Raw genomic sequence first — 18,868 nt, 5'->3', positions numbered from 1 at the left:
CTGGACGCGCTCCGAGAGAAGGCCGTTAAAATCGATTCCCTATTTTCGTTTTCGATACTTGTGTTGGTTGGTCCGATCGATTGTGCAATCGATTTTCGAACGTAAAGTGACAGCCCTAGTACAGAACGCTGCTGCAAAGTTCCTCAAAAGAAAACGCAAATTTGATCATGTTTCACCTATCTTAAAATCTCTGCATTGGCTACCTGTGCATTTTAGAATCGAGTTTAAAATTCTTTTATTTGTTTTTAAATCCGTAAATAACCTGGCACCAAGCTATCTGTCTGAGCTACTCTGCCCACACAACCCCACACGAAACCTGAGGTCTGGTGATCAGAGACTTCTGTCTGTCCCCAGATCACGGTTAAAGAATAGAGGGGACAGAGCCTTTGCTGGCCCTAGGCTGTGGAACAGCCTTCCGGTTTACATCAGAGCTGCTCAATCTTTAACTGTTTTTAAATCCTCTCTTAAAACCTTTTTTTTTTTTCTTTAGCTTTTAATTCATTGTGAGCTTCTGTCATGAATGTGTGGTTTGTCCTTGTTCTTTATCTTGTGTATTGTTCAGCACTTTGGTCAGCCCTGTTTGCTGTTTTTAAATGTGCTATATAAATAAATACAAACTTGAAACTTGAAACTATAATACAGCTTCTGGAGAAAAAGGGGAAATATTGAAGAAAGGAGAGGAAGAGAAATCATTCAGGGCAGTTAATAAAAAGGACGATAACAGTAGAGAGAAAAAGTAGAAGAGAGAAAAATTGACATTAAAGGGATACTCCACCCAAAAATGAAAATTCTGTCATCATTTACTCACCCTCAAGTTGTTGCAAACCTGTATGAGTTTCTTTCTTCTGCTGAACACAAAGGAAGATATTTTGAAGAACGATTGGAACCAAACAGTTGTGGGGCACCATTGACTTCCATAGTATATATTTTTTTCTACTATGGAAGTCAATGGTGCCAAACAACTGTTTGGTTCCAATCGTTCTTCAAAATGTCTTCCTTTGTGTTCAACAGAAGAAAGAAACTCATACAGGTTTGCAACAACTTGAGGGTGAGTAAATGATGACAGAATTATCCTTTTTGGGTGGAGTATCCCTTTAAGGTCCTATTAGTTAATGAATTAACTAACGTAGTAAGAAATAGATTTGTTACAGAATTTATTAATCTTTGGTAACATTAGTAATAAAACATTCAACTGCTCATTGTAGCTGCCTGGGGTCCATTAAATAATATTAACATATGCAACTTTTGATTTGAATGATGTATTAGTACATCATGCTTTAAAAGTATTTTTGTTGTTACTGTAGTTCAAGTTAACTAATGTTAACAAATGGAACCTTATTATAAGTGTTACCAAGAAAATAAATAGTGTTGATTTTCATTGGGCAGATTTTCTCAGCCGATACTCACATTTACATGGTCAGCTTGGTTATTAATTTAGCATATCGTGTAATTAATTTGACTTTCTTTGATTTAAATCTGACAGTGGACCAAAGACACTTGACAGCAATGATTCGAGAAGCGTCTCTCACCAGTTTCAGACTCTCGGCTGATGCCGTCTGTGCCCTGTGCTGCTGGAGCGCTGTAAGGAGGTGACGTGACCAGGGCAGTGGTGCCATCTGAGCCCTCACTGGACTGACTGCCCCGTATGGGAAGAGACGACCCGTCTGTCTGCTCTCCAGTGCCCAACGGCAGCTGAGGCTTTGTCAGACGCTGCCTCGGCTCCAGAGCCTTGCTGACTGCAGGGCGAGAGACAGACAGAGAACAACATCAGTGTCAGTGCTTGACGTTAAGGACAGCTGACAGAATTGTCTTAAGTGGATGTAAAGAGTTGGGACAAAATATATATAATAAGGAGAAATGCATTTAATTCAGTGAAGGATATGCAGTCTTTTTACTTTTAATCACCCCATTTAATTTCTGTAGTATTTCTTACCTGAATACTACTGCTGTTAGCCCTACCTGAAAAACGTATTTATTCTATTTGTATTTTTTTGTACTATTGCTTGTAATTTGTTTATTACTGACTGTTTATTCGTCTTGTGTTTAAACTTTATAATAGTTGTGCTAGGAATTTTTGCTATGCTATCGAAAATGGAACTGAGAATTGCGAAATTTCACAGGTATCTAAAATGTCTGTGTTGTACCAGCAACAAACAAAAACTACACAGCAGTAGAAAAATAATCCAATCCTAAATGGTAAGTGTCTCTTCAAGTCTCTTCAAATAGGTAGTTGCCTTTAAAAAATGGTCACAAATAGGGAAGTTAAATAAACCCACGATCACTTCACAAGGAACTGAATTATACCACACACAAATTTCACCATAACAAAAACTGAAACAAATATTTTTTTCAGGGAAATGATGGTAGATTTTTTCCCTCTTTTTTTTTTTTAAAAGCCTTTTTAAGTTCACTTATAATATTCAAGATGTACACTAATATTGTATTTCTGGAATAACAAAATGAATGGTTAATTTAAAATATATCAACACTCCAATTGTCTGTTAATAAAAAAGTCTAAAAAACAAGCAGTCTTGTCAATTAGAGCAGAAATAACATGGGAATGATCTTAGTCAAAGTGGGGGGCCTGCAAATATCTGTGTTGGACAATGGGGGGCCTTTGAGTCAAAAAGGTTGAGAACCACTGGTGTAACCATTCATTAAATTAACCATCAACTTACTTGATGAAGCATCAATCCTGCTCGGCCGTCTCTGAGGAAAAACGTTAGGAAACCGTGTTTTCTTTGATTTCTCCTCACTTCCATCTTTCTCAGGCTTTATACTTTTCTGATTAAGGAGCAAAGAGACACTGGTTTAGTTTATTTGGTTTCATGGAGTCATTTGGAGATCAAGTGATGATTTTTGCTGAGAGATTGTACCTTTATCTTAGGGAAAAGATTCATTAGCTTGGGCTTGTGCTCCAGCCCTCGAGACTCCTTCACTTTTACACCGAGATGCTTCATATATGACAGTATGACAAACTGCACGGTGCTACTGCGAGAGAGAATAACAGAATGAGAGAAATTTAAAGGGATAGTTCACCCAAAAAAATGAAAATTCTTTCATGTTGTTCCAAATCTGTAAGACTTTCGATCTTCTTCAGAACGCCAATGAAGACATTTTTAAATCAAAGAGATTTCTGTCTCTCCCTTGACAGTCCACGCAACTAAAGCCTAAATTTAATATCTGTTCATCATATCAAGTGAACGTGTCTCATCAGAAAATTTGGACTAAATTGCTCAATTCATTTGGATTCGTTTTACAATCTCTTTATGAACTTTTTAGAGCGGCAAAGTGGTAGTTGCGTAGCTGTCAATGGAGGGACAGAAATCTTAGATTTAATTAAAAATATCTTCTTGCTAATGTTGTTGTTCTAATCAATCCTTTGACTTAAACATTGTAGTTTAAAACTGACTGTGTCATTTCCTGCAGGGGGAGCAAGTGCTCGGTTTAGTCCATGTTGAAATACTTTACAGTGCGCAGAAAATTATTCTGACAGCTAGGACCCCAGCCGAAGAACTTACAAAGCTGTTCTCACAAACACTTACAAGCCAAACAGATGACTTGTACAATGCGTAACTGCAGTCAGTGCCAGAGCAGAAATAGCCCTCACAAGCTCCTGTCAGAGGCTTCATGAGGCTCCAGTCTCTTGTGAGCCATCTGGGCGGACACGCAACGCCTCAGTCCCTGCTGTTGCCACCCATATGTGCTCCTGACCGATCATATGCTGACACTACACACCACTCACAAGATTGCAGCTAAAACTGGTGGGAAGGAAACTACAGGGCTAGTGTGTTTTGTAGCTAGTTTTGCCTTTAAAAGCTTATTAATACCTTTTAATACTTGAAGTTTTCAGTATACGGCTTTATGAAATAATGTAAAACTGTACTGTTTTATTAAGTACTCGTACTTTTAGTGTGACGTTGGATTTAGATTCAGCCTATGAGTCTGGACAGTGCATCTGGGGTTAATTTAGGGTGATGTAATATGTCGTTCATGGAAGAGAGAGGACATGTGAATTCCCCTTACCACTTATCTTCCTCTGTGGCCTGCGACGTCAGTCTGAAACAAAACATAAGTGAAGTGTTTATTGAAGTGTGAGAGAGACAACTCTCAGTTTTACATCTCATTTGAATAGTATCTTGTGTACAAATTCACCCATTTTGGTTTAAATCTAAAGATATAATAACAATTAGTTTAATGTCAATGCTATCATTTTAGTCTAGGTTTAATCTTAGTCAATCTTTGGGTCAAATGGGATCCTGTTGTGTCCAATATAAGTGTAAATAATGACCAACAATGAATATGTCATTCATGAACCCTTCTTAAAATAATCTACCGTTCCAAAAATTTGATCAAAATGACATCACTATTCATTTAGGAAGTGAACTCAGATAAGATAAATAAATGCTTCTTTTTTAACGTTATCTTTATTTTTGTTATATTTATCAGTCAGGAACATGCTTAAAATGTCAACCCAGTTGTGATGATTTTGTAAACCATGCCAAAAACCAGCATAATACTAGAATTAATTTCTGCTAAGTTTACATATTGAATAGGCCAAGCCCATTTTTCTAACATTTTTGGCAGAATATTAGAAGTTAGATTCAGAGTGGTTTAGCAGAGCTGTGTGGATTCATTGATGAATCACATTGTAACACGCTCCAGAGAAATGACTTTGAATATCTGGCGAGAAGTTTAATAATAAATGCTTCCCACAAACAATTGAAAAGTTGATATGTAAAGAAGAATGATTAGATGTTATTTTCCAACAAGACAATGCTCCAGGCCCAAATTGTTTAGCCACCAAGAAGTGGCTTGAGAACAAGTCCATCAGGCTCATGTTTTGGCCTGGTCAAAAAGTCCAGATTTAAACCCTATAGTGAATATTTGGTCTCACATTGAACTTTGAATTTCTCACATTTAATTTTTTTTAACTACTCATGAACTGCTTGAAGCCATTAACAATAAGAGGAACAACAATAGCTCTTTTTCCTGTAAAAAGCTATCTACAAGGTACCCACATGGCTTTTACATTTAAAGAAAAAAAAGGGGAAGTCTATTCCGAGCTTACTTTATATATATATATATATATATATATATATATATATATATATAAATAATGAAGAGGAAGAGCTGTGGCAGAATAAGCAAATTTGTTGTAGGTCATCAGCATAAAATTGGTATCTGAGACTATGACAGCAGATTATATGACCATGGGGTAACATGTAAATATTGAAAAGAAGAGGACCAAGAATAGAGCCCTGTGGGACACCCTAAGTGAGAGTAGTGGAAGATTTAGTCATAGTTATGGTAACAATTAATTGTCTATCAGTGCAAAAGGATATTAAATTATGAAAGAGCAGCACCCAAGATGCCTCCAGCTGAAATATGAGAAATAAATATATTTTTTAAATAGGAGAGATCTTTTTTTTTTCTTTTTTTTAATAGTACTGACTGATAAAGTTATTTGACAGTACAATATACTTTAGGTAGCTTCTTCTGAGCAGTACAAAAACAAAAACTTTTTTAATAACGCTAAGCATCTTAAAGATTCTGCAAGGGCTATGTAAACTTATGAGAAAAGGGGTATGTAAATGATAGTGATCTGTAGTGTGTGTGACCACCAACCTCACAGAGACAATAAATTAAAAAAAGGACAAGTATATTCACATACATATGTCAGAACAGATATGTGCACTTACAGTACATCCTCTATCTTAGAGATGATGTGCTCTGCACAGGATCGTTCTTTTTCTGGAGCCACGCGGTCTCTCATTCTCTCTGTATCCAGGCGGGCTAGTTCCGCTTCAGCCAGCGTCAGACCCATACTGCGCTTTTGCCTGAAACATACAATTAATACATGAGAGAACATACTGGAGGAGAAGGTTTCCACTGACACTTGTGCTGATACATTGCAGTCGTAGAGTGTGTGGATTAGATGAGTGCATTTTACCTGAAGTCTTCTAGGTTCTTCTGAATGTCAGGTAGAAGTGTGTCCTGCAGCTGCTGCACGTACTGTCGGTGGACATCCTCTGAGATGGGCTCCGGCCTCTTCCGTTCTGCATTAATTGAGTGTGCAGTCCGCTCTATATTCACGCAAACGCACAAATAATTCAAATGAGATGGGTGACTTTTAAAAAAAATAAAGAGACACAATATATCAGCATCATTTTGGTAATGCGGCGTATTTTTTGTTAATCTGACGATTTTTTTATTTATCAAAAAAAAACATCCTATACCAGTCAATAAATATCCAATATCGGCCGACAATGATGAAAAAAACAATCAAACAAACAAACAAACTCAACAGATATCAGTTGATAAATAATATGGTGCAGATACATATTGAACATACTGGATTTAATGCCTTCTTTCTATTTTCAGATTTAAATAACTTTCAATATCTAGCACTAACCTATGCAGAAAGATATTGCAGAGATATAAATTCACTTGCAGCTTTATTTTTGTTACATTTTTGTTAAAAGATATGCAATCTAATGGTAACACTTTACAATAAGGTCTCACTTGTTAAAATTAGTTAATGTATTAACTAACAGTGAACAATACATTTGTTACAGTATTTATTAATCTTTGTTAATGTTAGTTAAAAAATCCAGCTGTTCATTGTTTGTTCATGTTAGTTCATAGTGCATCAACTAATGTTAACAAATACAACTTTTGATTTTATTATTAGTAAATGTTGAAATTAACATTAACTAAGATTAATAAATACTGTAGAAGTGCAGTTCATTCAGAGTTTATGTTACTAAAGTTACTAAAAGTTAACTATTGTAATGTGTTACCGTTATAATATTGGTCATTTATAGGTTTTCAGTCATAACAGGAAAATAATCATTGACTTATCAGTATCAAGCAGAACATCAGTTCATCCCTATGAGAGAGGAATTTATTGGTAACATCCTAGATTATAATTACAGATATCAACATAACATCTGAAGTAGCAATTCCCCAATTAGCAATCAGACAAACCCCATGTTTTTTATGATTTATCCAAGTAGGAAATATTACTGGATCAACTTTTTTTGTTGGTCCTAAAACATTTCTATGAAACAATGAGATTTTAAGTTGAAGGTCGGGGTTGGTTTGCACAACATTTTTGCCTATCATTTCATAACTAATATTTCCATGAATGCACAAAAAAGTGATTAAACAATGTATTTAGAGTTTATTAGAGGTTTGAACTAACCCAGGTCAGTGATGATGGATTCAGGTACTGTTACTTTCAAGCTCTGTTTAAAAACAAAATACAGCTTAGTCAGAGATCACATCATCTATGACAAGCTAAAGAATCTGAGCCTGTGGTAAGGTCCCTCACAGCTGTTTTGTCTACGAAGAAGGTATCCATGAGGATTCGTCGTGTCTCTTTGGAGCTGGTCTGTTTGTAAAGTTCAGCATAGAGGTAGCACAGCTGCGAAGTGAGAAGGGAGATGAGAGGTGCTTTAGTGATGTGACTCATCTGATCTGAGACCAAACTATAAGCATGCAAGAGAGATTAATGGAACATGGAAAGTCCTTTATAAACATTCTGTTAGATGCCTGGAAATTCCAGGTTTGTGTGAGAGGGTTTGCGGGTAAGAGGGGTGATCGATCTCACCAGAGGCGCAGGGTCAAACTGAGAGACCACATGATGGATAAAAGCTGCCAGGTGAGCAGGCCGAGATTTCAGGAGGTCTATGCTCTGAAAACAGCTACACTGGCCATTCATCTAGAGACAGAGAGAGAGTTATTTACAGTACAAGACAAGCACAAATTCTTATATTATTAAACTTTATGATTCAATGGCAAACTTAAATGTGGTATTGTGAATGTAACGGTGTAAAAGTTTTTGCTATTTTCCATGAATGAATTAATCAAATCTAGTGAGTCTCCTAATTATAAACTGTCTACATAGTCTGTTATCTTCTAAGGTAACATCTATCCTGAAAGGAAGTCTCATAAACAGCGTTGCCTGAAAAGTGTGTGTGTGTGTGTGTGGGGTGGGGGGGGGATGGGGGGTGCATCAACTTCTAATGGGAGTGAAGTAGAAGTGTGAAATCAAAGACTATAGCCTATATATCCCAAAAATGTTAACTCATATTACTATGAATGGGGCTTCGGTTCTCATAGAAACTGGTAGTGTCCCGAGACTAGCGCTTAGGACTGCACGTGTGCATTGGGTAGACCAACCTGAAATATGACCTTTTTTTTTTTTTAAAGCTACCTGTTTTTAAGTAAAGTAAAATTTTCCAAACAAAATAGAAATGGACGTGATTGGGAATTTTGCGTGAGGTCGAAAGATTTCCCAGTGCAGATTTCGCAACAGGTTCAAGTTGGTAACACGGATTCGACGCATTGACCAACAGAAAGCAAAGGCTATGTTCACACTATCAGTCCAAACTCAATTATTTGTTTATTTGATTGGAGTCGGACCTAAATGATTTACAGTCCACACAGTGTATCACAACTGTTTAGATCCGATGATGGATCTAGTGGCAATCTTTTGTTTTCCGGAATATCTGCACTGGGTTTTTATGACAATGGTGCGTTGGTATGTCTATGGCAAAAAAAAACAACAACAGAAAATTAAGGGTTTTACAATACAGTTGTTGTCTTAAAACCTGAAAATGTGTAGCCGCAGCGCTGGACAAATATGTGTGTGGGTTTGTTCAATGCTGCTGCCTCCGTCTGTCTCAAAATTGAAAAAAGGTGTGTAGAACAGGATTTCAAACCACATATGAACTTAGCTTCAAATGGATTTGTTAAAATTGTATTGTAATTTGATGTGATTTTTTTGCCTTTCAGACTTTCTGAATATGATCGGATTCCAATCAGATGAGCACAAAAATCGGATTTGGACAGAGCAAGGCTTCAGTGACTTATTAGCAGTGATTCATGCATTAGTACACTATTGCCATGAGAGTATGGAATAAACATACCGAGTAATGCTTATAGAACAGCCTTCATATCAGAAGTTCACTTATGATGCCTAAAAATGCTATGTAGGGGCCCCGATATACTTCAAGCTAAATTGAAGAACGAACTGGCGTGACATAATATAGAACAAAATGTTTATTTCGGTTATTTCGGAGTTTGTTTCGAAAGTTCGAAACAGCTTGCCAAAGCAAACTACGGAAAAGTTCACTGCAGCTGGTAAAAACATTCATACTACAATTGGTCTATAGATAATAAGTAGATATGCTCTGTGGCTCTTCCTTTTTCATTTCATTCCTTCTAATCAGTCCATCGAGGTCAGATGCGAGTAAAAGCATGAGCATATTGGAGAGCTTCTTTATAGTAGAAATTGAAGTTGAATATCTAAATGAACTTTTTTCATGTTTAACTCTTTCCCCGCCATTGACGGAATTTTCTGGCAATCAATGTTTTCACTTATACTGTATGGTAGGGGACGCTATTGCTTATCTTCTGAAAGAGTACAGAATATCCAGATGCAAAAACAAGCGAAAAAGAAACAGAAACAAGCGATAAAAGCTACGTAAGTCATACGTAAGCTGACACAATCATCAAACATTCAACACCCTATAAATCAAAACTGCATAAATTACTGAATGAAATGTCGACCCAGGAAGAGGTATAGGACTGTAAAGCTTTGGGGGTGTTGATAGACTCAATCTACTCGGTCTATGTTTTAATCATCCTGCTGAATCTGATTCAGATGCAGTCTTTCTCAGCTTTTTGTTCAAAATGTTGCTTTTTATTGAAACCTACCCACATTCAAGTGTTGATAAAAAATAATGCATGAAGCTATGATACATTTTTTTGTTTTTTTTTATTTAAAAGAAGAGGCTCTGTTCTTGATATATTGCATGTTCAAATATTCATACAACAAAATATTCTGGGGGCCATGAAAGTTTTGTCAAAATAATCAAAAAGTCTGGCGCTGGCTGGCAACTTTTCTTTCTTTTTTTTAACGCTGGCAGGGAAAGCATAAAGTGCTATATAAATAAACATGATGTGACTTGACTGGAGTGCCTAATTGCAGAGCTGGTGCAAACAGATCCACGTTGCTATGATCAGATGCTTTCTTAAAGGGTTAGTTCACCCAAAAATGAAAATTATGTCAGTAATTACTAGGGATGGGAATTGATAAGATTTTATCAATATCAATGCCACTATTGATTCTGCTTATCGATCCGATTCTTTAACGATTCTCTTATCGATTCCTGATAGCACTGTGTGGAAAAAAGTAGTCATGCTTTTTCGGGGGGAAAAAACAAGTGGTTTTATTTGTTTTAAAGCTTACACTTGAGTAAGCAAACTGTACTTTTTATGTAATTTATGTAATAAATGGAACCATATTGTAAAGTGTTACCGATTAGTTATACACCGATTAAACGTACCGTGAGTTCAGTGTTGAAAAGCTCAGTTGTTTTAACCATTCATTAAAACGAATCGGTTCAAATGAGTCATTAGTTTGCGAATGGACGTGTCATTATCGGACGTGTGCCGGCGGTTGGACATCCCACAAGATGTGTCATCACAGAAAACATTTCATCACTGGATAGTTTTTTTCGTTTATTTAAAGTGTGGTTTATGTCAGCTGAATGTGCGGAACGCTTTTCAGAGAAGATAAGGCAACGTATTTTAGCATAATTCACACCCAGCGGTAGCTTAATTCAGGAAAAACAAATCTCCGAATGCTCCACATGAAACTTTAGTCTCCCGACCTTACCATCATGTCGTTTATTTTGATTAATATGTGCGAGGGAGAGAGAGCAAGACAGCGCTTAGTTTTGAGACGGTGAAGCTGCCTTGCTCCGAAGAGTGCGCGCGCGCGACCGGGGCTCTCTCTCTCTCTCTGCTCGTTCAGTTAAACATGCGCCCTGTCACAAGCGCAGCAGTTCATCTACATTACTCACCGATCAAATAAGACTTTGGCGGTACAAAAATTAGCTTTGGACGCCGTGCTATGGTGCTTGATAAAGGACAAAAGGGACAGTTGTGAGTTCACGGTCTGACTCTGTAGCCTACATACTATGGCTGACTCAGAGCAGGAGCATCGATAAGAGGACTCGTTAACGTCGAGGGCATACAATATCGATGGATCGTAAAACTTAGAACCGGTTCTCGAGTGGAACCGGTTTTTAATTCCCATCCCTAGTAATTACTCACCCTCATGTTGTTCCAACCCCGTAAGACTTTTCGTTCATCTTCGGAACACGAAGTAAGATATTTTTTGATTAAATCTGAGAGCTGGATCACTCCTCCATAGGCTTCTTAAGGGATCGAAACTGGCCGGCCCAAAAGTTATGAAAGACATTCGTTAAAATAGTCCGAGTGACTACAGTGGCTCAATCTTAAGTTTATCAAGCGACGAGAATACTTTTTGTACGCAGAAAACAAACAAAAATAACGACTTTATTCAACTATTCATTTCCTTCGCTGTGGGCCTCGAGTGAGTTCACGTAGTGATATTGCGCAAAGCTTCTAGGTTGTACGTCACACGCATCACACACATGACCAGCGTCGGCCAATAGTGAGCCTGCGTGTAACGTGCAACACAGAAGCTTTGCGCAGTTTCACTACGTGAAAACTCAAGGCCAACAGCGAAGGAAATGAATAGTTGAATAAAGACGTTACTTTTGTTTGTTTTTTCCGTACAAAAAGTATTCTCGTCGCTTGATAAACTTAAGATTGAGCCACTGTAGTCACTCGGACTATTTTAACGATGTCTTACATAACTTTTGGGCCGGCCAGTTTCGATCCCTTAAGAAGCCTATGGAGGAGTGATCCAGCTCTCAGATTTAATCAAAAATATCTTAATTTGTGTTCCGAAGATAAACGAAAAGTCTTACAGGGTTGGAACAACATGAGGGTGAGTAATTACTGACAGAATTTTCATTTTTGGGTGAACTAACCCTTTAACTTCTATTTTCGCTGTCAATGCTGTCATTTTTGTTGCACGTTTAATTTGTAATTGAGACGACAGTGCTCAGCATATATTTACATATTTCACCTAAACACCGCTCCCAACAGACTGCTCGCTAACAGTAAGGAGTAAAACTTCTTTTTACTCCTAAACGAAGAAGAAACAAGAACTACGGCATGAGTATATCGGGGCCTAGGTCACTGGTGTTTGGAGGAGAGCCCACGAGTACAAAAAACACAAAAATACAAGAGGCAGAAATAAACATACAGACTACAACACCAAGCCACAGTCACCCCTACCTGTTCCTGCTCTGTGTCAAAGTCTTCGTCCTCAGCACCAATAATGTGTGCAACCGGGCGAGAGGAGGGGCTCCCCATACTCGACTGAGAATCCTAAATGAGAAACGCACAATTTTTGCACAGCTCTGAGAAACTACATTTAAAACCATGAGGTCAAGAGGTCACTCACAAGATCAGGTGTGTCTTCGGCGTCCGGTGAAGGACAGGAGTTGAGGCTGTCTCGGGGTGTGGTCTTTGGGCTGTGGCAGGGGGTCTCTCTTTGGCATGGGCTCTCCGGGACAGGACTAGGCGTGACCTGCATGGAGCAATTGAGAGCAAATGTCAATTACACAGAGGAACCACAGATCTTCATTCAAGAAATGTGGAAGGGAAGAGTAATGTGTTCGGGAGGTGTACTGACAGGGGTCGTGATATTGTTGGTCCACAATGGCTCCGTTCCAGCATCACCCTGCCAGGAAGGGGGTCGATCCAAATCTCCCCCTCCATCCTCCTGCTCTCCTTCACCTGGCCTTGGAGATATGGAGCCATCCTACAATATACACAAACTCTCATTATGATTGTAACATCATGATGTTTTGTTAGAACGTGAAGTGTAATTTCCACACCACTAATGGTACTGAATAGAATCGAACAAAATAATGACTGTAACTATAGAGAGGCTAGGCATGTTTTTTTTTTTTTTTGCCAAGTTTTCATGTAAAAAGTTCATGTAAAAGTTTGTTTAACTTATCTCAGAATAGAATCGCAAGAAAAAAAGTAAAACAAAAAAACTGAGCAAGAAATCACTGTATGTTTGTAAACACTGGCATTTCATTTGGTCTCACCAACCTTGCATAAATCATACACACACATAACGTGTCATAACCAGACACAAGTGTGGCAAAACGTGATAAAAAGTGGCTTTTTCATGTTATTCAGAGTTTTTGTCCTAACCAGTCGTGACAGCAATGCATCAAGAGACGGGATTATAGTAAAGTCAAGTCACCTTTATTTATATAGTGCTTTATACAACAGATTGTTTCAAAGCAGCTTAACAGTGATAAACAGGAACATAATGATTCTATTTTTTAATGGTTTCAATGGCGTTCCGTTACTGATGATTTGCTTTGAGATAATAAAATTACTGAAAAACCTTTTTAATATTATGTACTTTTCAATTTCACTGCGAGACAGCAGTGTGCTTGCAGAGAGACTCCGCCCTCATGCTCTTCTGATTGGCTGGGATTTGTAATTGAGTTTGCAGCATCTTGTAGCTGTGTCGCATCTGGCGTGGACAGACAAATTGATTGTCATTGTAATCTTATCGCGTCTGGTTAAGGCATGGTGTAAGACTACATCAGTGTTATTTTAGTATCATTGATGCAATGATTATATTGATATCCTAGTTTGTGTTAATAGTTTGAATTACATTTAATTTTAGTTAAAGTTTTTGTAATTTTGTTGGATGTTTTTATCATTATTATTATTTTTAAAATATGATTGTCTATATATTTTATTGTTTTAGTTTATTTGAGTCACCATGAAACCAAATTTGGCCATTTTTTGCATTAAATATTGCAGTTATAAATGATTTTTGTGTGCACATCATTATTTATTTAATTTTTAAATTCATGTGGCCTCATAAACTTTCAAAATAACTTCCCCTCCCTCTTGCAACGACATCTCTTCTCTTTTCTGTTGAAAAGTTTTTCGGTGCGAGGTCGGGACAATCTGTCACTCACATGACATCACAGCAATAGCAAACCATAACGATCAAATAATCCAATCAATTCCCTATGGACAAAATATATATATATATATATATATTTTTTTTTTTTAAGAAGCTGTTTCACTCAAATATAAATCGCAATAGGGAAGAAAAGACTACCAACTTCTGTTTCATGCCGGCTTAAAACTAAACAAAAATGAGAAATGTTGTAGCTGAAATAAAATAGGTATTTAAAAAAAAATTTAGTTAATGTTTTATTTTATTAAAAAAAATTTTTTTATGGTTTTGGTTTTAGTTTATTAACACCTACCCTGGAAAACAATAACTAAATGTTCAATTGAAGCTGAACCAGAGAATTTCAATCTCTGCTACTTGTTCCACGTGTTTTACTGATTAATAAAATGTCACGTTACTTATTTACACATTTAGGGAAAAAAAGTGATTGTGTGAATCTCATGAAGAAAAGTCTCTGTCATATTTCTCCTAACAAAAAAAAGGAAGCAAAAATGTGATTCATAATGTCCAGACACAATCATTTTTTAATATTATATTAACATCTACATATCTCTTTTTTTTTGTTGAGGTTTTAAAATCAAGAATTTCTCTGAATCAGAGGAAGGGAGCGTGTATATGAGTCTGTACCTGTCCAGTCCCAGTGGGCTTGCTGAGCTGATCCTGGTGCTGAGGAATGTGCTTCTTGGCGTCCTGGTTTTCCTTCAGTAGTTTAGGTGTAGGGTTCCTGCTGTACTCCTCCGTCATGGCCTGCAATTTATCAAACATCACAGCAGCTCTGATCATTCACACATCTCTTGTTAGAGAGGATGTGAAATTGAAGACAGACTCTGTCACAACATCACATGGTTGATAAATGCACACTTATATGTATGAGCTCAATGACAGTCCTAACCACAAATGAGTCAGTCTATAATTATAGCTTCAGTTCTGCAAATTAAGACATTACTTTCCCATGGTTCATAACCAAATGCGTGCTACACAGGTCTGCAAATATTAACAGGTTGCAGAATTGACACTGCGTGTGAAGCAACTGTGGCAGCAGCATTGCAAGTAGTCTTAATCAGCAACACAATCTTTTATAATAATAAAATACATTTCTTGAAGAAACAAAATAATAGATTAAATAAAATAATAATAATACACATCTTGTGTAGGCTTAATTTGTAGATTTTAATAGTCCACTCACAATAACCAATGTACAATACCGTTTAAAAGTAAATATTTTTGGTAACACTTTAGATTGATGGTCCACTTTAGACATTCTACTAACTATAAGTAACTCTGCAACTAAATGTCAACTAACTCTCATTAGAGTATGAATAGGCTTTGTGCTTAATATCTGCTAACACTTTATTTTGATGGTCCACCAACAGACATTCAACTAAGTAACTTTGCAACTACTTCAACTTATTCTACTAACCCAAACCTAACAGTCGACTAACAGTCTACTAATGCACACTAATGAGAGTTATATGACATGTAGATGCAAAGTTTCTTAATAAGTTAGTATTTAATAAGGACCACAAAATTAAAGTGTAACCAGATTACATTTTTTAACATTTTTAAATGTTTTTAAAAGTATAATATTATGCTCACAAAGATTGCATTTATTTGATCAAAAATACTGTGTTAAATATTATTACAATATTATTTTTTATTAAAATAACTTTTTCTAATATATTTTAAAGTGTAATTTATTTATGTGACGGCAAAGCTGAATTTAAGTGTCACATAACAGAAATCATGCTGATTTGGTGCTCAAGAAACATTTCTTATAATTATAATTGTTGAAAACAGATGTGCCATTTATCATTTTTTTGCAAACAGTGATACATTTTTTCAGTATTTGATGAATACAAAGTTGAAATAGAAATATTTTGCAACATTACAAGTTTTCAAGTCTTTTCGGTCGCTTTTGATCAATTTAAAGTGTTCTTGTTAAAAAAAAGTCAATCTGGTACCAAACTTTCAAACTGTAGTGTATCCTTTAAACGGTTATGAGGAAATACTCAATCTAGCAACCCAGAAATTATTTTTGTGTAGAGCCACAGCTCTGTTATCTGTCCGAAACACTGTCTGTATGAAAGCATGTGACTGCTGTTGTATTTTTGCTTCTGTGATGCCTCAAACACACAATGAGTTACTGTAGTAAAAGGCTTACAGTTCTATGATGGAAAAAGAACGAGGGCTGATGGAGATCAAGGCTGTTTTTCGGTGATCTGAGGACAAGACTGAGTTCTTACCCATACAGGCAGAGGGGTGGGTTTGCGCTCCGAGGGGCTGGGGGAAGAAGAGGAGCGGTCTGGACCGATGGGCCCCGGGGAGTGAGGGGAATTGAGCGAGAAGAGAGACCCCTCCTCCACCTCGCCGTCTGAGAGGGGGATCTGCGGCAGGCCTGGCGGTCTCCCCAGCACGGTTAGGGCCACATAGGAGCCCGCTGTAAACAAACACACACACAAATAGGTTATCTGTACAGAGAAACCAACAACTGCACAGTATTGTTCACTTTAAATGTGAATAACTTCAGTAAAATGATTAAAGTGAAAGCCACAGGCTACTTACATTTTATTAGCTTTACAACTTCTACATGATTTGAATGTGTAACTAATGTCCCATTGACCTGCATGAAAAAAACAAAACACAAAACTGATTAAATTCATAATGATACTCAACATTAAATGCAATATTGCCAGTTACTTTGGCTATTTCTGCAGCAGCAACAAAAATAGTGCCAAAATGCTTTTTATTTAGCTGGTTTATGAGTTTTGCACGACCAAACTACATTTCCCATTGTTCTCTGTGACAGCATGATAAATATATATATACACACAGATAAAGCATAAATTACAAACCAAACATCACGTCATTTAGATACACCAATGGTCCACTAAAGCTTCCTGTCTTTGTTGGGTAGTGGAAATGAGAAGAAATATAAAAAAAGGCCCAATGTGACCATTTTATTCTGACAGAACTGATGTGAAGGTACACAACTGTTCAAAAGTTAGATTTTTTTAAACAAATAATATTTTTAATCCGCATTAAATTGATCAAAAGTGACAGTAAAGTCATTTATAATGTAACGAAAGATTTCAGAAAAATGATTCACAATTTAAAAACACAACTGTTTTCATCATGGATAATAATAAGAAGACTTTCTTGAACCAAATCAGCATATTAGAATGATTTCTGAAGGATCATGTGACACTGAAGACTGGAGTAATAATGCTGAAAACTCATCTTTGTCATCACATGAATAAATTACATTTTAAAATATGTTCAAACAGTTATATTAATTTGTAATAGTATTTTACAATAACACTGTTTTTACTATATTTTTGATCAAATAAATGCAGCCTTGGAGAGCACAAGAGACTACTTCACTTACTGAGCCCAGTCACATCATAATTATGACATATTAAGATTTCCAAACTCTTAAGTATGACCAGAGAAATATACACATCTATTTATCTTTATTCCGCCAGCAGGAGGCAGAACACGGCACCTGAGGCATCTTGCCGACATCAGGTGAGCCTGTCTGGAGAGCTTTTTTGCATCATAACCTCAGGGCTTAAAGACACAAGCCCAAATAACAGTTTCTGGGGTTGGTCATACAGACTACGCTCATTTTTAACTGAATCTCAAGAAGTTATATTAATAAATCTGAACTTCATCCAAGTGAAGCCCCTGATTGGTCATCACCTTTATGATCCGGTCGCCTGTCTGAACACCAGCTCGCATGGCAGCTCCATCTACGTGCAAAAGAAGAGAAAGAGAGCTCATGCGGTCTGCTGGAATGAAAAATATTACAAAGTTCCTTGATCTGAAACCATCATTGTGCCATGATACGGCCACAGTCCAGTGTAAGGACGATCACAAGTAGCTTGAATACACATTTTCACTGCCTTACTCTAGTTACTGGTAAAAGCAACTATGTATTTAGCACTGTCAGTGTTGTAATTATACCGTACTGTGGTGTTACACAACTGGATAATTATCTAAGGCTGGATAGTTAAAAGAGACAAGTGTGTGTTTAAGTCACTTGTGAAACTGCTCTGCATGTGCATGTTATGGAGGGCAAAACAAGGACAATGAACAACACGGTTTGTGTCTTTCTTACCCTCTTTTACAAGCTGTACAAACACAGGGTTATCGCCGCTCACTGTCAGCCCAAAGCCATTCTCATCTTTCTGGATGATGACACAACGCTGCACAAGCCCTAAGAGACAAACAGACAGAAAGATAGGGGGATAAAGAAATGGAAAGATATGGAGGGTGCAGGAGAAAGGATGAGGACTTGGTAAATAGCACTCAAGGAGCTGGATAAAGAAGAGTGTGTTATTCCTGGTCACATACAGTATAGTGGTTGTGTGTATGTAAAACCAGCCCAAACGGTTGAGAGACTGAAGGTGAACGCACCGAAAATGATTTCTTAAAAGGCCTTGAGCATGCCAGATGCACTCAGTCATAAAAGAGCTTTAGAAACGACATAAACAACAAAAACCAGTTTCTTTTCTGGCATGCCAGTGACTTTATAGGGAGTCTATGTGAGAAAATGACTTGTAAACTCAAACACACTACTGTTCAAAAGTTTGGAATCAGTACCTTTTTTTCATTATTATTAAAGGAATTCTTTAATTCAGCAATTATGCATTAATTTGATCAAAAGTGACAAGACATTTATATTGTTATATAAACAACATATATATACCCCCCCCCCCCCCCCCCTGTTCTTTCCATTCATCAAAGAATACCCAAAAAAGTATAATGGTTTCCAAAAGAAACAGAATAACTGTGTTCAATGTTTCTTGAGCACCAAATCAGCATATTACAATTGCATTTTAAAATCTATTAAAGTTTTTTAAACTGTAATACTATTTCACAATATTACTGTTTCACAAAGAAATGCAGCCTTTGTGAGCATAAGAGACTTTTTAAAAACATTGTACTGACCCCAAACTT

At 36.9% G+C, this 18,868-nt stretch overlaps 1 protein-coding gene across 2 annotated transcripts in view; it reads right to left on the bottom strand.

Annotated features, from left to right (window-relative positions):
- Window positions 1-18,868, bottom strand: part of arhgef12b (Rho guanine nucleotide exchange factor (GEF) 12b) — an 85,888-nt gene that overhangs the window by 19,823 nt on the left and 47,197 nt on the right. For both annotated transcript variants that reach the window (XM_056252899.1, XM_056252900.1), the window contains exons 5-21: window positions 18,027-18,125; window positions 17,609-17,658; window positions 16,472-16,529; window positions 16,153-16,346; window positions 14,537-14,656; window positions 12,587-12,715; window positions 12,356-12,481; window positions 12,187-12,279; window positions 7,616-7,726; window positions 7,337-7,429; window positions 7,208-7,250; window positions 5,954-6,086; window positions 5,703-5,840; window positions 4,027-4,059; window positions 2,877-2,991; window positions 2,668-2,784; window positions 1,530-1,728 (exon numbers count right to left, since the gene is read on the bottom strand). In XM_056252899.1, coding sequence (XP_056108874.1) covers window positions 1,530-1,728; window positions 2,668-2,784; window positions 2,877-2,991; window positions 4,027-4,059; window positions 5,703-5,840; window positions 5,954-6,086; window positions 7,208-7,250; window positions 7,337-7,429; window positions 7,616-7,726; window positions 12,187-12,279; window positions 12,356-12,481; window positions 12,587-12,715; window positions 14,537-14,656; window positions 16,153-16,346; window positions 16,472-16,529; window positions 17,609-17,658; window positions 18,027-18,125 — 1,851 coding nt within the window. The remainder of the gene's footprint in view (window positions 1-1,529; window positions 1,729-2,667; window positions 2,785-2,876; window positions 2,992-4,026; window positions 4,060-5,702; window positions 5,841-5,953; window positions 6,087-7,207; window positions 7,251-7,336; window positions 7,430-7,615; window positions 7,727-12,186; window positions 12,280-12,355; window positions 12,482-12,586; window positions 12,716-14,536; window positions 14,657-16,152; window positions 16,347-16,471; window positions 16,530-17,608; window positions 17,659-18,026; window positions 18,126-18,868) is intronic.

The sequence above is a fragment of the Rhinichthys klamathensis genome, unplaced genomic scaffold, assembly GCF_029890125.1.
Source record: "Rhinichthys klamathensis goyatoka isolate OS25496 unplaced genomic scaffold, OSU_Roscu_1.1 h1tg000099l_1, whole genome shotgun sequence".
NCBI lineage: Eukaryota > Metazoa > Chordata > Actinopteri > Cypriniformes > Leuciscidae > Rhinichthys > Rhinichthys klamathensis.
This window is presented reverse-complemented; position numbering and strand designations above follow the sequence as displayed.